Source organism: Desmodus rotundus, chromosome 4, assembly GCF_022682495.2.
Source record: "Desmodus rotundus isolate HL8 chromosome 4, HLdesRot8A.1, whole genome shotgun sequence".
NCBI classification, from domain to species: Eukaryota; Metazoa; Chordata; class Mammalia; order Chiroptera; family Phyllostomidae; genus Desmodus; species Desmodus rotundus.
Genome location: NC_071390.1, coordinates 46,154,682 through 46,177,709, shown reverse-complemented (window position 1 = coordinate 46,177,709; position 23,028 = coordinate 46,154,682). Strand labels below are relative to the sequence as shown.

At 35.3% G+C, this 23,028-nt stretch overlaps 1 protein-coding gene and 1 non-coding gene across 2 annotated transcripts in view; one reads left to right on the top strand and one right to left on the bottom strand.

The window, feature by feature from the left end:
* Positions 1–23,028, bottom strand: part of PCDH15 (protocadherin related 15) — an 870,634-nt gene that overhangs the window by 443,705 nt on the left and 403,901 nt on the right. Inside the window, exons 7-8 of the mRNA XM_053923048.1 lie at positions 21,147–21,307; positions 4,385–4,540 (exon numbers count right to left, since the gene is read on the bottom strand). Of these exons, the coding sequence (XP_053779023.1) occupies positions 4,385–4,540; positions 21,147–21,307 (317 nt within the window). The remainder of the gene's footprint in view (positions 1–4,384; positions 4,541–21,146; positions 21,308–23,028) is intronic.
* On the top strand, positions 11,816–12,004 carry LOC112305671 (U2 spliceosomal RNA). Its single transcript, XR_002974834.1, has one exon. It is a non-coding gene; the product is annotated as a U2 spliceosomal RNA (small nuclear RNA).

Here is a 23,028-nt window from a genome sequence, read left to right as displayed (position 1 = left end):
ACTTCACTGTATTAGTCAGTGGGGGCAGTAGACACCATTGAGGGAGCATGTGTACTGTGTGGTTGTGGCATTCAAAATGATTGAGTGAGTAGAGGAATTAATCTGCATCAAATTTTGCATTAGGTTTGAACATTCCTCTGTGAAAACTCTTCAGATGATTCAGAAGGATGCAGCTGTGGGAAACTGGTGATTGGCAGCTTCATCATGACAAGCCCACTCATGAATCATGTCTCATGCAGAGTTTTTTGGCAAAATACCAAATCACCCAGGTGACGCAGCCTCCCTACAGCCCAGATTTGGCACCCTGCTACCCCTGGCTTTTCCCAAAACTAAAATCGCCTTTGAAAGTAAAGATATTTCAGACTGTCAATGAAAATCAGGAAAATACAATGGGGCAAATGATGGCAATTGGGAGAACTGTGTGAGGTCCCAGGATGCCAACTTTGAAGGGGTGAGGTGTCACTGTCCTATTTACAATGTCTCTATTTTTTATATTACAGGGCTGGAAACCTTCTGGACAGACCTCATATGTCTGTTATTAATATGTGAGCTTAACTAATAATCTATGTGAATGAACAAAATGAAAGTATAATGAACCACAGTCAATCTAAATGCATGGACTAGTGAAATATGAAAAAGGCAAATTTTCTAGAAAACATAGGCACCATCTGAACTAAGTTATTTTCCTCCTGAAGCTCAAATGCAGTTACTCTCAATTGAGTAAAAAGAAAATATCACACTGATAAAGCACACCCTACATAATAAAATGAAATTGTATAGTACTGCAAATCTCTTAAGAATTATAAAACATATTGCAGTGAGCACAGTTTCAAAAATTTACAGCAAAAATATACAATATAGATGTAAAATAACTTAAAATTTAAAGATTTTCTCTTGCAATTTGTCTTTCTTTTCACTTCTCCCTCCCATCCCCCTCCCCTTTTTTCTTCTTTCTTTCTGAGAGATTGTAAACTATCTACCCATCAAGAGAAATAAATGCAAGAAAACATTTTTCCAGGAAGTACCAACAAATAAGTCATATGCTATAACAGCATCATACCTTTAAGGTGAAACTCAAGGTGATAAAATAAATTTTATTGACTAATAAATTACTCAAAATATATGAATATGTTTAGAAAGAGTATAAGAAACTGACATTTAGCCCTGGCTGGTGTAGCTCAGTGGGTTGAGCGCAGGCTGCAAACCAAATCATTGCTGATTCTATTCCCAGTCAGTGCACATGCCTGGATTGAGGGCCAAGTCCCCAGTGGGGGCCACATGAGAGGCAACCACACATTGATGTTTCTCTCCCTCTCTTTCTCCTTCCATTCTCCTCTCTCTAAAAATAAATAAATAGAGTCTTCAAAAAAATAAACTGACATTTAATACATTCATAAAAATGCTCAGTGTGATTATACTATGGTATAAAATACTATAACTATAAATGCTGATATTTATTTTTAAATAAGTTACAGGAAAATGTTTGTAATGCAGCATAATAAGATGTCTATTACTAAGCAGTAAAGGGGTGATTGAACTGAGAACTTGGGTTTTATTCCCAACTTTGTGACTAGTTTAATGTGTAACACAGCCAATTCATTCTCCTGCTCCAGGCCTCAGTATTCTCACAGTGAATAAGGAAAGTGACTAATCAGGGCTTTGATTTGGGAAACTTCTTTTATACATCTGTGATAATGAGTTTATACCTTTTTTTAGACTTTAATGAAGCGTAAAATATTTTGACACCAACAATCTATTAAATCCTGAGTGATTAAAAAAAAATTTAGATTATTCTTCATTAAATTCATTCCTTATCCTAAAAGGAGACATAGCATAGAAACATTTTGCAATTTTGCACAGAAGGTAAAATCTGTTTCATTTTTTAAAATTTTACAGGTAGCATTGCAGTTACAGGAGACACTTACAGGTAGCAATGTAGTTGGAGTACATATACATACACACATACATACATATATGTATATATGTTCAGTGTATTTTCCCAATGGATATATATAGATGTATGTGTGTGTAGATATACAAAATCTTCATTCTAGCCAATGAAACTAAGAGAAGTACTACTGTGGAAGAATTTTTCAAGTAAATGAAGGATAAGAAAAATAGCTAAATTTGTTTTTTCTTTGTGATTATATTTGAGGTTTAAACAAGCTTTTGATTTTTCAAGAAAATAGATATGAAATTATGAGCAAAGTCAAAGGGGGGAAATGGGACAACTGTAATTGAACAATAAAAAGTAAATTAAAAATAAATTAATTAATTTAAAGATTAAAAATCAAAGGGGGAAATAATATTATCAAACCACAGAAGATAAGACCACAGTAGCAGTGGAATGGGGTTGTCTCAGTTGGCTATAGGGAAGTGTGTTGAGAGAAAAAGACACAAGGACAACTTTGTAAAAAGACCTGATCCTCTCCAAAAAATGTTTAAGATAAAATGTTTGATTTTTCTATAAATTTTATCACTATAATCAACATTTACTGAGAGGTTGCAGGAGTTTAGAGTTTGGAGAAACTGAATATTAATGAATGTGAATAGTTGGGGACAACTTTAGAAATAGAAAATGAGAAATAGGTCTTGAGATAAACTTTAAAACATGAATAAAACTTGGAGACTTGAAAAGTAGGGAGGATCCCATTCTAAGTAAAATGAACAGTGTGAGTTATCCAATAGGTGGATACATTTATGGAATGAAGAAATTACTCTGAAAGAAGTGAAGTTTTATCAAAGAGAATTTACATTTAAGAATACTTTGACAAAAGTTCATATTATGGTAGGCTTTGAAAGTCAGCCAATGGAGATAGATGACCTTTTTCCTGACAATACTTTGAAATTACAGTTTTTGAATAGGAGAGTGGCATGATTAAAATAGAATTTGAAAAGGTTATTTTTCAGCAAGGTGTTGAAAAGATTGGATGGGGTGAGTGGAAGTAGTTAAATACTACTGCTTTGGATATCAAAGCAAAGTATCACATTGGATAATATGAAATTCAAATTGAACATTATAAATTTCTTTACAAAAGTGAAAGATATGTATCCAGGAATAGTTAAAGATAATATAAGAATAGATTTTACAGTTAGATCTATTGCCTAACATAACTCACTTATCAGTTTATGTCCAAATGAAGTTAACAAATCAAAATTTCATTGAAATAATATACTTCAGATGCTAAAATAATTAATCATGTAACCTGATTAATTACATGAATTAGCATCTCTCTATTTTAGTAGAAACCGGTTAAGTAAAGGTAGCTCAAAAAGGTTAAGCACTAACTAACCAGTAACTGGTGCTGTTAAACTTAAGAAGAGTTTATGGGTTTTTAAAAAAGTACTACAAAGTATGAATTCTCAGGGACTTCCAGTCAAGATGGCAGCCTATGTAAACATGGCTTGTCTCCTCATACAATCACATCAAAATTACAAACTATAAAGTCTCAGATTACCGTATATACAATTTCTTAAATTTTTTTATGAATAGAAGAATGTTGAGATAAATGAGATACATTTTAATAATTTCAAGAAGCTTGTAGAAGTTAGAGTCAATGCTATGTTTAATACCCAAACTGCACTGATTTTCTCCTTTAAAGTAGGTACATAATGTGAAGGTTAAAAAAAAAATGCATCTTGAACATAAAGAACTGCTATAATGTGGTTTATTTTTTGTTACAGTACATAAAATAGGTGATATTAGAGGGACTTCAGAAATATTTTCTAACTTAATGGAATAAGGAAGTAATTATAATAGAGTAACTGCTGTTTTTAAGAAACCATAAAAGGAGTACCTCACTCATGGATTTGGCTCAATATATAAAAAAGCAAATAAATAAACTAATAAACACATGTTCTAATAAAAGCAATATTATGTTCAAAATATTTTTATAATTTGATCATTTTCTTCCAAGAATTCAGTTGTGATTTATAATAAAATATTTTGAATTTGCCAAACTTTGATCTTAAAATTGAAGAAATAACTTTTAGTTAATGGAATTTTAAATACATATTTTCTTCTAGGATTTAATTGCTGCTACCACTTCAGTGATATGAAAGTAATTTACTTCATCAGCTATCATCTTACCATGAGAATATATAGCTCCTATGGAGCCTCGGTAAGCAAGCATGTGGGTTCAGGGATAAAATTGTCCAAGATGACTATGAGTGTTAATATTTTGGTAATTTTTATAAATAAATCAATTTTTTCTATAACAAAGTATATTCCTAAAATTGTGTCTCAAGTCATCCAGATGCTGTTTCTTCTAACACATTATTCTTTAAAATGTTTTCTTGATAGTTGTAAATAATTTCAAACCATATGTAGTATACAGGTAGCCATATGTATAAGAAAACACAAAGAGAGTGCACAGAAACTGACCTCATTCACTGTGGCGTAGTAGCTCTCGTGCTTGAATGTGGGTGAGTTGTCATTCCTGTCTCTGACCACTATTCGAACTTCGTGGTAGATAACAGTGCCCACTTTCTTGTTGATGCACTGGACTTGCACCACAATGGAGTGTATATTCATTGGTGGCTGCAATGCAGAAATTAAATCTTTAAAAAAAAACTTTTGAAATTGAAGCTTCTTATTATTGTCAAAGTACTTATTTAATAAAATGTTCTATGCTTGTTCATTTTCACATGATAATAACTATAAAAATTGATCCATTTTGCACAAGTTTAAGGACAAGAGAAGACAGTTACAATTATTTTATTCAATTTTACGTCTCAAAACATAAGGTCTTAAGTAGCATCCTGTTCACAATTGAAGGACTGGTGATAAATCCATGACAAAATTAATGCAGAGATTTGATGGGATACATCAAATTTTGTCCTTCCAAAAGTTAAAAAAGCAATAATATGAACTTCTAATTTATAAAATAATGTGTTAATGACAAAATCCTTGGGGAATCCTTGTATACCATTTTTGTCCATTTATATTTTTGCTAAAATATCATATGCTAATATCTGATAAAATCAAAATGCAGAAAAACAAAAGAGAATCCATTCATAATTCAACCACACATAATCATTCTATGCATTTAAATGCTTATTTTAATGATTTCCCCCCTCTCCAAATATACATTTATCGTACACACACAGTAAATATCACCGTATATTTGTAAATATAGTTTTACTATAACACTTTGTGATTTAACTGTACTCATTCTACTTTGTCCATAAGTTTGATTTGCCTAAGTAAAAACTTATGATGAGATGTTTTATATTGTCAGTTTATCATTATAAACTATACTTCAAAAAATACTCTATACATAAATATGTGCTAAATTGTCTAATTATTATTTATGATACATTTGGTGAAGGGAAAAGTATCTTCAAAGCAGAACTTATTTACTCAGATTCCGTGGCTTAAGATTTACAGAATTGGGTTGCATACTTACAACCCTGACTCTAGAGTCAAAGTATTTAATACTAAAAAATGTATCTTTTTAAAATTTGATTTGTAAAATTTGTTTTAAGCTTATAAATTTTTTCCTCTAAGTATATTATTTTATCAGCATGGCCTGTTCTTACCACCCCATCTAAAACATCATACCTCAGCCTAAGATCTCTTTCCTTATTCTCCTTTCACTACTTATTTTTCTGTATTACATTTTCCATCCACCACTTGTCATATTACATATTTTATAATTTGTTTTAATTTTCCTCCCTTCACTAGATGGAAAGCTTCACAAAACCTGGGGTATTGTTTGGGTAGCGCTGTGTCCAGGACAGATGACTCTGAGTACTTGAGTCTGCCTGGCTTCCACACTGAGTTCCACAACCCACTAACTCTATGATCTAGATGAAAAATCTCTCTGTGCTTAGTGTTTTCATCTCAACAAGTGGAGATAAAAATGAACATTGATGTGATAGAATCATTATGAGTATTACATGACATTACTTTATGCCAGACACACATTAACACATAAAGGATGTAAAATATATTTTTAACTTATAAAAAGGTAAACATCCCAAAAAGTGAAAAACATGAACTCCATAATATGCATACTTATAATATTGGATTTTAAATAAATTATTAGATATTTGGATTAAAATCCATCTAAAAATAGATCAATGATTATTGGAAGCTAGGATATGTTCATTAAAAATGCCACATGCCACATTTCTAAATGAGAATGTTTTAAAAATTATATTTAAACTGAAGTATAATCTGATGATTATATGACCAATAAAGAAAAAGGTACTTGAATTCATTTGTCCTTGGCTAAATAATTGTACTCAGAAAAAATAAATGGAAGCATCATTAACATATGGAGGAGTGTCTCTAGCGAAGTGCCATATAACTGTTCTAATATCTATCCCATTCCATTTTTAATCACTGACATAAATGAAGGCACTAAAGGCATGTGTATAAAATCTGTGAGTGTCACAAAGCTCAGAAGTATATAAAATACATTTAATGACAAAAGTCAAAGTTCAAATCATTTTAATATGTCAGAGTAACTTATAAAAATATGTATAGTGCCTTGGCTGGTGTGGCTCAGTGGATTAAGTGCCAGTCTGCGAACCAAAAGGTTGCCAGTTCAATTCCCAGTCAGGGTACAAGCCTGGGTTGTGGACCAGGTGCCCAGCTGGGGGTGCTTGAGAGGCGGTCACACATTGATGTTTCTCTCCCTCTCTCCCTTCCTTCCCTTCTCTCCAAAAATAAATAAATAAAATCTTTAAAAAACAAATAAGTATAGTAAAATACTTATAAGTAAATACTTATAGTAAATACTTATAAGTATACTAAAATAAGTATAGTATAAATACTATAAGCATATAGTATTTATATTTGAAAATATTTCGTCACCAAAATATAATAAATGGCTACATACATTAATGTAAAATATAATTCTGAATTATATGAGTGAAAGATGACTTTATACACCAACACTGTAAATGGGTTGAGAAAAAATAATACAAACTTTATATTCATTAATAGTAACCGATGCAGAGATAGCTGGATTATAATGAGCACCATATTCTGGGTGGATAAAATGTGAAATCTCAACACCTTTAAGTATGTGATAAAATTTGAGGATGTTTAAGCTAAAAAACTTAATATTCACTAAATATCTGAATGGTTGTTGTGAAATATTCTAGTGAGATTTTAGTTTATTCATTGTAGTTTCAGGAAGCTGAAATAAGAATAATGAATAAAAGTATTACAAAGCATTATGTTTTCAATATAAATAGAGGTTTTCTATTAATCCAAAATAGTACAGAACAAAATGGACTACCCTACAAAAAGGCAAGCCCCATCACTAAAAATCTGAAAACTTGAGGATAAAAAGATTATTTATTAAGACTAGTTCTTAGATTTCTGGAAATAATTTGATTAGATGACCTCCATGTTTACTACTAATTTTAGAGTGTTTGCTTTAATGGCTATTTAAGAAAAGTCCTACATATTTCAATAATAAAGTAAAAAACAATAAATACCTGAACTATTAGCCTTTGGCACACCTTCTAAAAGACAATCAGTTGAATAATGTCCTTCTAAGGTTATTTGTTTTCTAAGTATTGCAAGAGAGACCTATAAAACCATTCCATCTCCACCTCTAATTCTATGCTGAGTGGAAGCACTAGGACAGAAAGGTCACAATCTTTGCAAGTAGACTATCAAATGCATGATGCACCGAGGCCACTTAGTCTTGCTAAGTGCCCATAAATTAGAGATATCCAGGTCATCTAGAACTCTTGTCACTCTCAACTTTAGCTCTATGCAACTGTTAGCAGTATGGATAGAACTTAGCTTGCAATAAATTCCAGCCATAATGGATCACGCTGAAGGCAAGAATTCCCTGTAGCTAATATATAACACACATTGTAATTTCACGTTGGAATAGATTCTACTCTGCTGTTTAAGAAGGTCATAAATACATCAAGTGCAGTTCTACTGAATCCATTAGTGAGGGTTTAGGGAGTCCAAAATGCTTAGGAATGTCTTAGGGAAATTTAGTTTATCTTTCATAACTGGTGGAAAAAATAAGTCATAGCAACTTTATTTTCTCTAATTTTCTCAAGTTTTTTCATTTATTAAACAAAGAAAAAAAATTGTGTATTAAATTTGTGTATAAAAATGTGTATAAATCATTTAAAACAACCAAAATTCATATATTCCTATACATGCAAACCATTCTCCCAATTTCAAAATAAATGTTTAACATAATAGCCTTAATGCATATTTGCATATTTCCATGTTTGTGTATATAGATTTTAATATACATAGATAAAATTCAGAAATAATATATTCCAACAGTTGATATGGGTTATCCTTAAAAAGTAGGGTTGGAATAGAAAGTAAGAGAATAAAATTTTCCAACAAATATATATGAATTTTACAATTTGAAGAAAAGACAAAAATAGAAAATTCTGTTAAATTCTGTTGAGTTTTTCAGAAAATCACTTAGGATTCAACATGCTAAGCAAAATTTTGATAGTGAATTTATTGATATTATGGCATTGATTATAGCACACATCTTCAATCTAAGGGGAATATTTAGTGGGAAAAATGTTTAGCCTCTATAAAAATTGATTTTTTTTTTCAAAAAGCAAAGGCAAAACTTACTTATTCAATCCTCAGAAGAAAAAATATTTTTGCCAAGATTTTTCTGTTCTGCACTTACTACCTTTGCAAAACAAAACAAAACAGAACTTTATCATTTCACAAATAAACTGGAAGACAGTGAAACTAAATAAAACATAGTGTGCTTTAGAAATGATTTTTAGATAATGAAACAAATTTAAAGGAAATGGCTCATCAGAATTTTGAGTGTCCTTCACAAATTAAACTTTCACAGTGAATGGTATACTTACAGAAGTTGCCTAAAGAAGAAAAGTGTGGGTTTGGAAATATAATTAGGTGTATGTAAGACTTAGATGTATCTGTAGATTTTTTTCACAATCGGTAAGGACATTCTATTTATTTAACTATATTTATTATACACATAGTTCAATTTGGTTTTGGATTTATATTCATATAGTTCTTGTGCACTAAGTTAGTCCTATAAAACTGATATGAGATGAACATATGTAATTATAATGCAAGCCAAAAAAGAGTTTCGCAGTTATTGGAGTTTAGAGAAAAAAATTACATATCAATGTTACCTTTTGGAAATATTTAGTGCAGAGAGTAGCATTTAAGACATGTCTTGGTAGTAAATAACATTCAACTGATAACAATGGATAAAGGTAATTTTAAAGCATAGGTTCAGAAGCGCATCACAAAGGGCATAATAAGAAAAAAACTGACGCTATTTAGGGAACAACACAGTTTAGTTTTTCTAGGTTCGAGTCTATATGCTTCTAAATTAAAGAAATGAGATAGAAGGTTGCAGCTTGTATCTAGGAAACCTGAAAGCCAGATAAACCAGTTTGCAATGAAAAGTCGTCTACTGACAAGGCCCGGACTCTGTTGTGGGGCACTAAACCTAGAATAGGTTGGAACATGACGTGTGGTAGAAAGAGCTACCAGGAGTTTGTCCAAAAGTACAAGTGAGAACTAGGAGAGCTTGTGCTGGAGTCGTGCTGATGATGCAAATGAAATCTACCCTGTACAGACACAACTGTGAAACTTAATTGAATAGATACCGGCCTGAGCACAGAGGTCAAAGCTTTTGTGTAGTAACCAATTAAGTTTCTGAAAGAAGAGATGGTAAGATATTTGGAATTGTCATGAACACAGTGTTTCTCTCTTCAAAGTTCTTAGAAGTTTGCCCAGAGTTTTGAAGTAAGAATAATGAAACTGTGCCAGAATTATATCTTTCTTTCTATTATTATTTTAATTATGGATGTTATCACAGCCATTATCCCATCCCTAACAGAGGTTAGAGAATGTTGGTCCAGTAAGACAATATTTTAACATTTCAAAAATCTTATGTGATGACCCTTCATCACTGAGACTTAATTTTCATGTCAGGTGGCATTTTTTGGTTGTTTTATCAACGTAACTCTCTCTCTCTCTCTCTAGTCCTCTTTCTCTGTCTCTCTCTGTCTTTTATGAAGGAAACTTATGTAATTTTAGTGAACACAAACAAAAAAAGGAAGAAAAAATAACCATCAGGGCAAGACTTACAAACTAAGTTTGAAAATTGTCAACAGCTCAAATATATACAAAATCATAAAAAAGGTTTCTAATTAAATACAAATATTTTGAGCCTGGGAATTTATCTGTTTATATTTTCCCCAGAAACTTTCATAAAAATATCAGCTTACTAGCTTAGATTTAACAATTAATCTTAAAATATTTGTAATTTACTTTTTTTTTCCTTTAGCTCTATGCAGCCACAATTGTTCAAATATTCCCATTAAAAGAGAGTTTATGGCCTTGATCAACAACGTGTAGAAAACATGATTTGGAATGCCATCCCTGGAGAATACACTTCCCTCAACTGCTGCGGCACAGGCAGGCATAATTGAACATGGACCTACCACATGGCCTCACTCCCACCTCCTTAGCTATAACTGATGAAAGCCAGTGAGTTTTTAGATGCTGCCTTTCACTAATTGAGGGGGGGGGGGGAGAAACAATGAGTATAGTCAATCTGCATTGCATTGAAAGCTTATAAAGAGCCGCAGTGGAGTGCATATTAATGAGAGTCAAAGTCAAGTGCAAACCAAAAAAACAGGGAAGCAAAATTATGTGTATAAAGAAATCTACTCCGCATGGACAAAAATGCAGCACGTACACAGAGAAAGTCAGGGATGACGCATTACATGGTCTAAGGCTATGTAGTTTTTCTCTGTCCTGGGTCAATTTTCAATTTTGGCAAAATCAAATTATTTTTCATGTTTATGATACTGACACTTTAAATACTCCCTGCCCATTGGTTTGAGTTTTCTTTTTTGATATATTTACCACCAGATTTATACCATTGTGCAATTGAATGAAATTACAATTTGAAGAGATTTAGATTAAAAGCACTGATTTCTATACCACTTTTCTAGCAGTAATGGTCTTACTACACATAAAATAGATGGGCATGGGGTTAAGAACTTTCAGAATAAAAGCCTTTACATAGTGATTTAAAGGAAAAAAAGGCACTATCACAGCAGTAAGATAAATTCAAAACAATTCAAAGAAGGGTAATATAGGACATAGTGAACTGTACTGAAGTAAGAGGTTAAATTAAGATTTAATTTTTGAAATTCATATAAATATTACTTCTATTATGGAAAGTAACAAGTATCTAAAATCTAAAGAAATCATTAAGACTATAGCAAGTTACTCCAGTAAGATGTGGCAAAAATTCATATGTGGTAAATAATTATTCTTTCTCTTACTTCTGTTTAGAATTACTAATTTTGAGATACAAGATTCTCTAACAATTTGAGACTTAAATAAGAAGTAGTAGAGGAAGAAGAGGAAGATTATTTACCCAAGGCAAGAGACCTATAACTTGGGATCTGTAACCTAGGTAGTTAGTAAAACTCTTGACAATGATTGCAAATAAATTTTTTTCCTGAGGAATGAGTACATAAAATTTATCAGAATCCTAAGTGCTCTACCTCCCAAAGATGAAAACACTGACAAATCCATAAGCCAAAAAGTATATTTTGGCCTATTATCATTCTTTCCTTGATTCTTGGAAACTTAATACTGGTGAAATACTTCTGATGACCAATTCATGCCCAATATAGAGATTTAGTGGTTTCTATACATCAGGTTGTCTTTTACCTCTTTGGTGGCCTCTGGCCTCTTTGATAGCAGCTCTGAATTTTACTCTCCTATTCTTACAATTCTTACTGCTCCAGGACTTTCTCTACACTACTCCTATACTTCTATTTCCTCCACATGATCATCACTTCCCGGCCTTTTAGCTAAGATCAAGTGTAGTATTTCCTCCACATGACCCTTTGCTTTATTTTTACACTTACACTTCTAACTTCTTGTTTAATTTTAATTCACACCTTTATCTAAGGAGAATTCCCCGATATTAAAAAAGAAGCTTTTAGCAATCTGGCTTTTTGTTAATTAGCTTTGTGGACTTCATTTATAGTTTCTAGATTAAACTTTCTGCACATAAACCAAATGCACTATAACAGTGAACCAATAAAATATGTAACAATAACAACAATAGAGATGAAAACAAAATACCAAAAAAAATGGGAAAGCTAAAAAGTTCTTACTCATACAAATGTTCAAGTCCTGTGACTTCTGTTTAATTTACTTTTGTAAATCCCACCAGCGAGTGGAAGTACCTGTGCAAGATGGTAATTTTAAATCTCTGGTATGACATTATTTAACTATACAGGCTTAAATTTTCATATTACTATGGTTTACAGCATCTTCCATTCAATGTCTTGTTATTATTTCAATAAGTTTATTTGCCAAATGGTAAATACATTCCTAGTATGCAAACATGTGGGGTTTTATTAATTTACAAATTTTCCTCTGCAATAATAATTTTGTTTTTAATATTCTTTAGATGACCAAGTCTCTACCATCTTTAACTAATTTCAGTTGTGTGTTCACTGACAATACTGTAATTAGGAAAGTACCTTTGCAGATTTAACTAGAACATAGTTAAAACATAGAAACTTTTTTTTCATTATTAGGTTAAAGAACCAGCATGGATTTTTCTTTAAACGATACCTATGCATATTTTTGCAATTATTACTTTCAGGTCAAATCAATTTTAAGTGTATTCCCATGACACTGTTTCAGTTTAGCCAATATCTAATAAATAATGCTTATATTTAAAAATTTTAAAAATAATACTAAGAAAACAGATACTTATCTTGAAAAGTAAATATAATTTTGGTAATTAAAATTTAAACAATATTATAGGATGAATATATGGAAGATCATTTATTTATACTAAAGGATAACCTTTCTCTCTACTTTTAATTCAAGCCTAAAATTTGTGCTTTAAATATAAGGAAATAGGCTCAAAAAAAGTAATTTTTTAGTGAATGAGTAAATTATCATAATCATCTAAAGCTGATTTTAAAAAAGGATGCAAATATATAAAATTACAGTGGTCTCAAGTGGATAAATATCCCATAATTCTTCTAACATGTTATAACATTCATGCGACTTGGATGTGGGTATACTTAAATAGGGCCAATAAAGGATGCCTGTGAGTAATGTGGCAGGGGCGGGGGTTGGAGGGATCTTATAGTTTGCTAGCTTGTGTCAATGACCAGATTATTTTTATAAAAAGTAAGATTTCGATGGCGGCAACATAGGTGGGAGCGGAGTCTACTTCCCCTCAACACCAGGGAAATACCTAGCTGATCTGAGGAGCAGAGCGAACAGCCAACAGTATTCCAGCATATACGAAGATCAGAGACCAAAGATAGAGGACACTGAAAGATCTGACGGTAAGAAGAGTGCTGAAGGACAATAAGGTCCACGGGACCCAGGACCGCGCGGTACAAGGGCGGCAGAAGCTCCAGCCCTGGCGCAGGGGCTGCCGCAGGAGTCTTGGGAGAGGGCCAGGCTGCGCTGTGAGCAGCCAGGTGCTTGATTAGACCAGGGGGGCTTGAAAAGGAGGAATTTCTCAAAAAGAAAAAGAAAATAGAGACACTCAGGGGCTAATTAGAGAACTCTCGGTAGTAGCCGAGGCCCCTGGCGCCCCTCCCCCTCCACCCCTGGACTGCTACGCTCACCTGAGGTCCGGTCGCGCGCGCAGATTAGTGAACGGGACCCACACTTGAAACCCCGGAGGGGCGCCCACACCTGAAACCTCCGAGATAATTTGGAGCAGAGACTAGCTGCTCCACCCACAGGCCCAAAACCTCAGAACCGAGTGCCGCGTGATTCAGTCCCAGGGCGGCCCCGCCCGCCCGAGAGTCTCAAGCCCAGGGCAGCTGGATCGGGCCCCCAAGCACAGAGCCTGTGGCTCAGCGGGCTGCGCGCGCTCACCAAGCACAGGGCCGGCTGGGTGCCTGTTTTCCAAATACAAAGCTGCTGGCGAGTGTCCTAACCCCAAGGCGGCTGAATCCGCCACCTGTGCGCCAGCATTCCAAGCCCTGGCGGCTCGATTGGTCCCCCGGCTGCGTGCTCAGGGCACAAAATAACGTCACAGACCCAAAGCGGCTGGATTCCCCTGCTGCGCGCGCACGCGTCACAAGCCAAAGCGGCTGGATTGGCTGATCAACGGACTGATTGACTGCCAGGGACCACACCTACAAAACAGCGAAGAGTGTGACCCAGGAAGAGAGAAAAGTGAAACCAATCCTTCCAACCACCCCCTCCCGTTGCACAGACAGGACACCAGCAGAAATAACCTGACCGGTTTAAAGCCAACAGAAGATTTTTTTTTTTTATCCTTTTTCTTTTTTTTCCTTTCCCCCTGAATTCCTTCTTCCTCTCTCTTTTTTTCCTTTTTTTCATTCCTTCTTCCTCCCATCCTTTACCATTTTTATGTCTTCTTCCTGCCTTCTTTTATCTATTTCTATGTTTTAATTTTTGCTCAAATTCCTTCTTATCTTGCCTCCGATCTTTCTTTATTCCTTCTTCCCTCCTTCCTTCCTTTCCTCCTTTCCTATTTCCTTTTTCCCTCCTTCCCATCTTTGTTTTGGTTTGTTTTGTGTGTGTGTTTTTTTTTTTTCTTTTCTTTCGCCCCCCCTTTCACTTTTTCCCACAGGTGAGACAACAAAACCTGGAGTGCTGAAAAGACTAGAGTTAGACCGTGTTAAACACATAAACGTCAGCTCAAGACCAGTGAGCACAGGAGAGTAAGGAGACAGCACCACCGAATCCCATTGGCATTCTACCATAGAAGTTCATATCATAAATCCAGGAAGTCAGAACAAAGCAATTTAAGACGCAGAGGCCAACAAGAAGAGCCTCACAAACAATGGGAAGACAAAGAAACAATTCCCAAATGAAAGGAAAGGAGGAAGTCTCAGAAAGAATACTAACCGAAAAAGAGGCAAGTCAACTATCAGATACTGAGTTCAAAGCAATGGTTATCAGGAAACTCACTGAGCTCACAGAGAACTACCAGAAACTACAAGGAAACTACAATGAACTCACTGCAAACTATATCAACATGAAAAAGGAAATAGAAAATATCAACAAGAGCCAAGCGGAAATGAAGAATACAATTTCTGAATTGAAGAACACAGTAGAAGGAATTAAAAGCAGACTTGATGAAGCAGAGGATCGGATCAGCGAGCTGGAGGATAAAGTAGAAAAAAACACCCAGAAGGAGCAAGAAAAGGAAAAGAGGCTCAGAAAGAATGAAGAGGCAATAAGGGAAATGCAGGACAACATAAAACGTAACAATATCCGTATAATAGGAATACCAGAAGGAGAAGAAGAAGAGCAAGGGATAGAAAACCTGTTTGAAAAAGTAATGATGGAAAATTTCCCTAATCTGAGGAGAGAAAAAGTCACCCAAATCCAGGAAACACAGAGAGTCCCAAGCAAGAGGAACCCAAAGAGACCCACTGCAAGACACATCATAATTAAAATGGCAAATTTCCAAGACAAAGAGAGGATCTTAAAGGCAGCAAGGGAGAAAAAGGAAGTAACATACAAGGGAGCCCCAATAAGGTTAGCAACTGACTTCTCAATGGAAACGCTCCAAGCCAGAAGAGAATGGCAAAAAATATTCCAAGTACTGAGAACCAGAGGCCTGCAACCAAGACTACTTTACCCAGCAAGGCTCTCAATCAAGATAGAAGACCAAATAAAGAGTTTCCCAGACAAAAAAAGTCTAAAAGAATACAGCTCCATCAAACCAGCTCTGCAAGAGATGCTAAAGGGACTGCTTTAAGGAAAGGAAGGAAAAGAGAAAGACAGAGGAACACAGGTAGGAAATAATGGCAATGAATAACTACCTATCGATAATAACCTTAAACGTAAATGGATTAAATGCTCCAATCAAAAGACATAGAACAGCTGAATGGATAAGAAAACATGACCCACACATATGCTGCCTACAAGAGACCCATCTCAGGACAAAAGACTTACACAGACTGAAAGTGAAGGGCTGGAAACAAATTTTCCAAGCAAACGGACAGGAAAAAAAAGCAGGGGTAGCAATACTCATATCTGACAAAATAGACTTCCAAAGAAGGGCCATAAAGAGAGACCCAGAAGGTCACTTCATAATACTCAAAGGAAGAATCCACCAAGAAGACATAAACATTGTAAATATATATGCACCCAACATAGGAGCACCCAAATACATAAAGAAAATATTGGAGGATTTCAAGAAAGATATTGACAGCAACACAATTATAGTAGGGGATTTTAACACCCCACTATCAAAAATGGACAGGTCTTCCAAACAAAAGATCAACAAAGATATTGTGTCACTTAACAATACCTTAGAGGAAATGGACTTAACTGATATATACAGAGCTTTTCATCCCAAAGAAGCAAAATACACGTTCTTTTCAAGTGTCCATGGAACTTTTTCAAAGATAGACCACATGATAGGACACAAAGCAAGCCTCAACAAATTCAAAAAAATTGAAATCATATCAAGCATCTTCTCTGACCACAAGGGTCTGAAACTAGAAACCAACGCCAAGGGTAAAAACCCAAAACACTCAAAAGCATGGAGACTGAATAGCATGCTATTAAACAATGAATGGGTCAAGAACGAGATTAGGGAAGAAATCAAAAACTTCCTGGAAACAAATGAAAACGAACTCACAACAACCCAAAACCTATGGGACACAGCAAAGGCAGTCCTGAGAGGGAAGTTCATAGCAATACAGGCCTACCTTAAGAAGTTAGAAACAGTTCAAACAAACAACCTAACCCTATGCCTACAAGAACTGGAGGAACAACAACAAAGACAGCCCAGAGCAAGCAGAAGGAAGGAAATAACCAAGATCAGAGCAGAACTAAATGACATAGAGACTAAAAGCACAATTGTAAGGATCAATGAATCCAGGAGCTGGTTCTTTGAAAAGATAAACAAAATCGACAAGCCTTTAAGTAGGCTCATCAAAAAGAAAAGAGAGAGGATCCAAATAAACAGAATTAGAAATGAAAGTGGAGAGATTACAACTGATACCACAGAAATACAAAGGATCGTAAGAAATTACTATGAAGACCTGTATGCTAAGAAATTTGAAAACCTAGATGAAATGGACACATTTCTAGAAAAATATAATCTTCCAAAACTGACTGAAGAAGAAGCAGAAAACCTGAACAGACCAATATCAGCAAAGGAAATTGAAGCAGTCATCAAGAAACTCCCATCACACAAAAGCCCTGGACCAGATGGTTTCACAGGAGATTTCTACAAAGCATTTAAGGAAGAACTAACCCCTATCCTTCATAGACTATTCGAAAAAATCCAAACTGATGGAAGACTCCCAAACTCTTTTTATGAAGCCAACATCATCCTAATCCCAAAACCAGATAAAGACACAACGAAGAAAGAAAACTTCAGGCCAATATCGCTGATGAACATAGACGCTAAAATTCTCAACCAAATATTAGCAAACCGCATCCAGCAATATATTAAAAAGATCATCCACCATGACCAAGTGGGATTCATCCCAGGGATGCAAGGATGGTACAATATTCGCAAATCAATAAACATAATACATCACATCAACAACAGCAAAGACAAAAATCACATGATCATATCAATAGATGCGGAAAAAGCATTTGATAAGATACAGCACCCATTTCTGATAAAAACACTCAGCCAAGTGGGAATAAAGGGAGCAGTCCTCAACATAATTAAGGCCATATATGAGAGACCTACAGCCAACATCACACTCAATGGACAAAAACTTAGAGCTTTCCCACTAAGATCAGGAACTAGACAAGGATGCCCTCTCTCACCACTCCTATTCAACATAGTATTGGAAGTCCTAGCCACAGCAATCAGACAAGAAAAAGCAATAAAAGGCATCCAAATTGGAAAGGAGGAAATGAAACTGTCACTGTTTGCAGACGACATGATAGTGTACATGGAAAACCCTATAGACTCCACTCAAAAACTACTCGACCTAATAAATGAATTTGGCAAAACAGCTGGATACAGAGTCAATACCCAGAAATCAAAGGCATTCCTGTACACCAGCAACGAAACTGCAGAAACAGAAATCAGGAAAAAAATCCCATTCGATATAGCAACAAGAAAAATAAAGTACCTAGGAATAAACCTAACCAAGGAGGTAAAAGACCTGTACTCAGAAAACTACACAACACTGAAGAAAGAAATTAAGGAAGATACAAACAAATGGAAGCATGTACCATGTTCATGGATTGGAAGAATCAACATTATCAAAATGGCCATACTACCCAAAGCAATTTATAGATTCAATGCAATCCCTATTAGAGTACCCATGACATATTTCACAGATATAGAACAAACATTGCAGAAATTCATATGGAACCATAAACGACCTCGAATAGCTGCAGCAATTTTGAGAAAGAAAAACAAAGCAGGAGGGATCACAATACCTGATATCAAACTGTATTACAAGGCCACTGTAATCAAAACAGCCTGGTACTGGCATAAAAACAGGCACATAGACCAATGGAACAGAATAGAGAGCCCAGAAATAAACTCAAGTCTATACGATCAATTAATATTTGACAAAGGAGGCAGGAGCATAAAATGGAGCAAAAACAGCCTCTTCAACAGATGGTGTTGGGAGATCTGGACAGCTATGTGCAAAAAAATGAAACTCGATCACCAACATATGCCATACACGAAAATAAACTCAAGATGGATAAAAGACTTAAATATAAGCCATAACACCATAAAAGTCCTTGAGGAAAACATTGGCAGGAAAATCTCAGACATTCCACGCAGCAACATCCTCACAGACACATCCCCTAAAGCAAGGGACATAAAGGAAAGAATAAACAAATGGGACCTCATCAAAATAAAAAGCTTCTGCATGGCTAAAGAAAACAGCACCAAATTACAAAGAGTACCAACAGTATGGGAAAACATATTTGCCAACGATACCTCAGACAAGGGCCTGATCTCCAAAATATATAAAGAACTCACTCGACTCCACTCCAGGAAGACAAACAACCCAATTAAAAAATGGGCAAAGGACTTGAACAGACACTTCTCCAAGGAAGACATACAGAGGGCCCAGAGACATATGAAAAGATGCTCAGCATCACTAGCCATCAGAGAGATGCAAATTAAAACCACAATGAGGTATCATCTCACACCAGTCAGAATGGCCAACATAAACAAATCCACAAACAAATGTTGGAGAGGATGTGGAGAAAAGGGAACCCTTGTGCACTGTTGGTGGGAATGCAGACTGGTGAGGCCACTGTGGAAAACAATATGGAATTTCCTCAGAAAACTAAAAATGGAACTGCCCTTTGACCCAGTAATTCCGCTGCTGGGATTATACCCTAAGAACACTGAAACACCAATCCAAAAGAATCTGTGCACCCCAATGTTCATAGCAGCACAATTTACAATAGCCAAGTACTGGAAGCAACCGAAGTGCCCATCAGCAAACGAGTGGATCCAAAAACTATGGTATATTTACACAATGGAATTCTACGCAGCAGAGAGAAAGAAGGAGCTTATACCCTTTGCAACAGCATGGATGAAACTGGAGAGCATTATGCTAAGTGAAATAAGCCAGGAAGTGAGGGACAAGTACCATATGATCTCACCTTTAACTGGAACATAAGCAATAGAAGAAAAAAGCAAACAAAATATAACCAGAGACATTGAAGTTAAGAACAATCTAACAATAGCCAGGGCGGGGGTGGGGGGTGGGGGCGGGGATAGTGGGAAGAGGGTATTACAGGAACTACTATAAAGGACACATGGACAAAACCAAGGGGGAGGGTGGAGAGGGGGGAGGGAGGTGGGTTCACCTGGGGTGGGGTAGAGGGATGGGGAGAAAAGGCATACAACTGTAATTGCATAACAATAAAAAAAAAAGTAAGATTTATGATAAGATAAATTAGGACAAGAAATTCTGAAAACAACAGCAGTCTTTATTCCATTTTAGACCTCAGCCACCCGGCCAAAATGATAAACTGTGGTGTATAAGGAATGTTGCTGTGATAGAAGACATAGTGAGTGGCAGGCAGTGGTGGGAACGGGGGACAGCATTGAAATTTACTTATTTTCCCTATACTGAGCCCAACAGCCCCATTCCTATCCTCCACTGCTACTCAAGTTTCACATCTGTCACCACTGCTCAGTGAGCTAAATTAGGGGTCTCCCCGAGTATACAAAGGCAGCACACCCTGGCGGGAGAGTCCTGTGTACTGCCCATCTCACCACAAAGCTCTTAAACACTCTGAGTTTTAGATGTGAAGTAGGGTAGGCATCATCTGCTCTACGTCATATCGGAAAATGGATCATAAATCATGAGCGAGGTGTTGAGATGCCTCAGGTTCACGAAATTGAGTATCTGACATTTGAATTTCATAAACTGGAAATTTGGGAGTAGGCATGTTTATATGTATTCCTTGAGTTTTCCCAAGGTCCTGTATAATTACTACCAGTTATTAAAACCCCCACTACTCACATACTCTATTCTGTACACAAGACTGAATTGCAAATAAATGAGAATACAATTAAATTAAAATAAATATACTCAAGTTTTTAACCTTTTTCAGAAATGAGACAATGACTTTGGTAATTTAGCTGCTCTTAACAAAATACTTAGGTCACGGTCCCTTAGAATGGTTGGACTGGAGCAACTGGCTGGGGACATTGCCAGGAAATGGTTGCTCAACTTTCACCTTCTTTTCGTTTTCTTACAGCTGTCATAGCAAATCACCACAAACGGACCTCTCAACCAATGCTTACTGCTTGTGAAAGCAGCGTCCATTCATTCCTTCCAAACTCCCTGTCCTCAGGTCAGCAACTAGTTGCATGTTCAGACCTCACCATGGATTACCACTGTGCTTATCCTACTTTTCCAAGGTTCCTGATCCTTTATTCTGATCACTCTATCCTCTCCTAGTTCCCAAACCTGATGAGCTTCCAGGATTTATAGAAGGAGGATTCAATGGTTCTCTCAGACACACATGGTCCCTTCCTTTCTTATTCTTTCAAGGAGTTTAAAAACTCTTTTTTGTTGAGGAGCATAGGAAATAAGCTCAAATTACACAAAGAAACTTTGACATTATATCAACAAACACAAACGTGTACAGATAATTAAAGTAAAATAAAGTTGTAACACAAAGAAAAAAAATCACTAACATCTCTATCCAGAACTCTGCCCGTGCTGTTCAGGAGAAGCATTTGCTTAATAGGATCCAAGAGCACCCAGTAATCCACGTTGTCCTTTAAGGAGAGTTCTATGGTGGGGTTGGGTCCTCCAGCGGTCCCTTTGATCAGCATGTTATCCACCAGGATGGTACCTGGAAGCCAAAGAAAGTTATTTGAAAACATATTCTACTTCTATTCATTCTTTTTTATTTTATTTTATTTTTACCATGTATCCAGCATTTTTGAATTAAGAAGCACTGTGTTTAGCACTTAATGTACATTATCTTATTGAATCTTTGCATGGCCCTGAGAAATAGATAATTATTTAACTTACTATTTACACTATTACAGATATCCCACATTTTTTAACAAAAGTAATATGCTGGCTGACTTGGAAATCTATTTTAAAGCACAAATTATTCAACTTTATATTTGGCATGATTCAGAAAAATGTCCTGTTTCAAAAAGGCATGACATATTTTCTTATGCTATTTCTAAAGGGTATTTTGGGGAGATGAATGTGGGAGGCAGAGATTCAAACACTTGGTGAATTTCATCATCTATTTCTTGTTTGCCTTTAACAACATGAATGTGTTCCCCTCCCTGCCCATCACTTCTCACAAGCATTATCACTGAATTTTATCCTGATCGAAAGAACTTGTCTGTAATAACAGAAGTGGGTACTTCCATTCACTCAGTAAGACTTCTGATAAGAAAAGAGATATCCCAAAAATAAGAGAAAAGAAGAGATAAAGAAGTAGCAGAGTCTCCCATGGTGAGAACTGCTTCTTTTTTCTGCTATCTTGGGGCAAATCCATAAAACATAAATCTTAATGTGAAAGATAAAACTAACATACAGGCACACAATAGAAGCCATTCTTCTTTAAGACATGTCTGAGGTACTTGACTGGAGCAACACAATATTCCAAAGTAACATTCCGATGCCTGCTTTTTTATAATTTTCTCAGTGAGCTGAATTGATGAATAGGAGCTCTGCTTTTTCCTAAGCTGTTAAAGATCCCATGCATTTTATAAGTTGATCACAAGCAGCACTGACACAATTCAGATCTCATTTCCCCCCTTACAGCGATGGTCTCTTTTGCTAACCAAAATGCACCACAGCTGAGGGCAATCGTTTTCAGCTGATCCATTTTGCTAAACTTATGGCATATAGAGGAGATACGGTTATGCAAATAAAATGTGTGCTCCTAGAGACATTAGGATGAATGGCATATATCTAGAGAACTCACTGCCTTGGGATAGCATACAAGAATATATAGGTGATCCATAAATTTGAATCTAGCCTGAGAAGTAGTCATGCAAAATGTATCTGCTGCATTGCATAATTACAAATAAAACTGTGGTACTTTGGAAGATTTTTTCCAGCAAATACATTATAATAATAATCTATACTATTTTTCTATCATATTATTTATAATGAGCTTTATCTGCATAGGGAATATTGAATGAACCATAATGTGTTAACAAATAATGTGTTAAACATGCCTACTCTCATGTACACATATTTTTTCTAAATGGCAGATTATTTTTTCTAATTTTTCACAAACTAGCACACACTCATACAGATAAATATTAAATAAAATTTATCCTTCCTTTTTTTCTGGAATGGCAAACAAATAACCTACAGACAATTCATCCCAAAGTACAGATGAGCTAATGATGGCATGCTCTGACTTACAAATATGTTTAAGGCCCCAGCGGACATCCATTCACAAATATTTCACACAACTAAACTTTGAAAAATTATTTGGCTTATATTTCAATATTTAATTAACAAATTAAGTGAATCTTTTTCCTGATTAAAAAAACAAAGAAATGTACAACAGGTAAGTCAACTAACACTAACATTTAT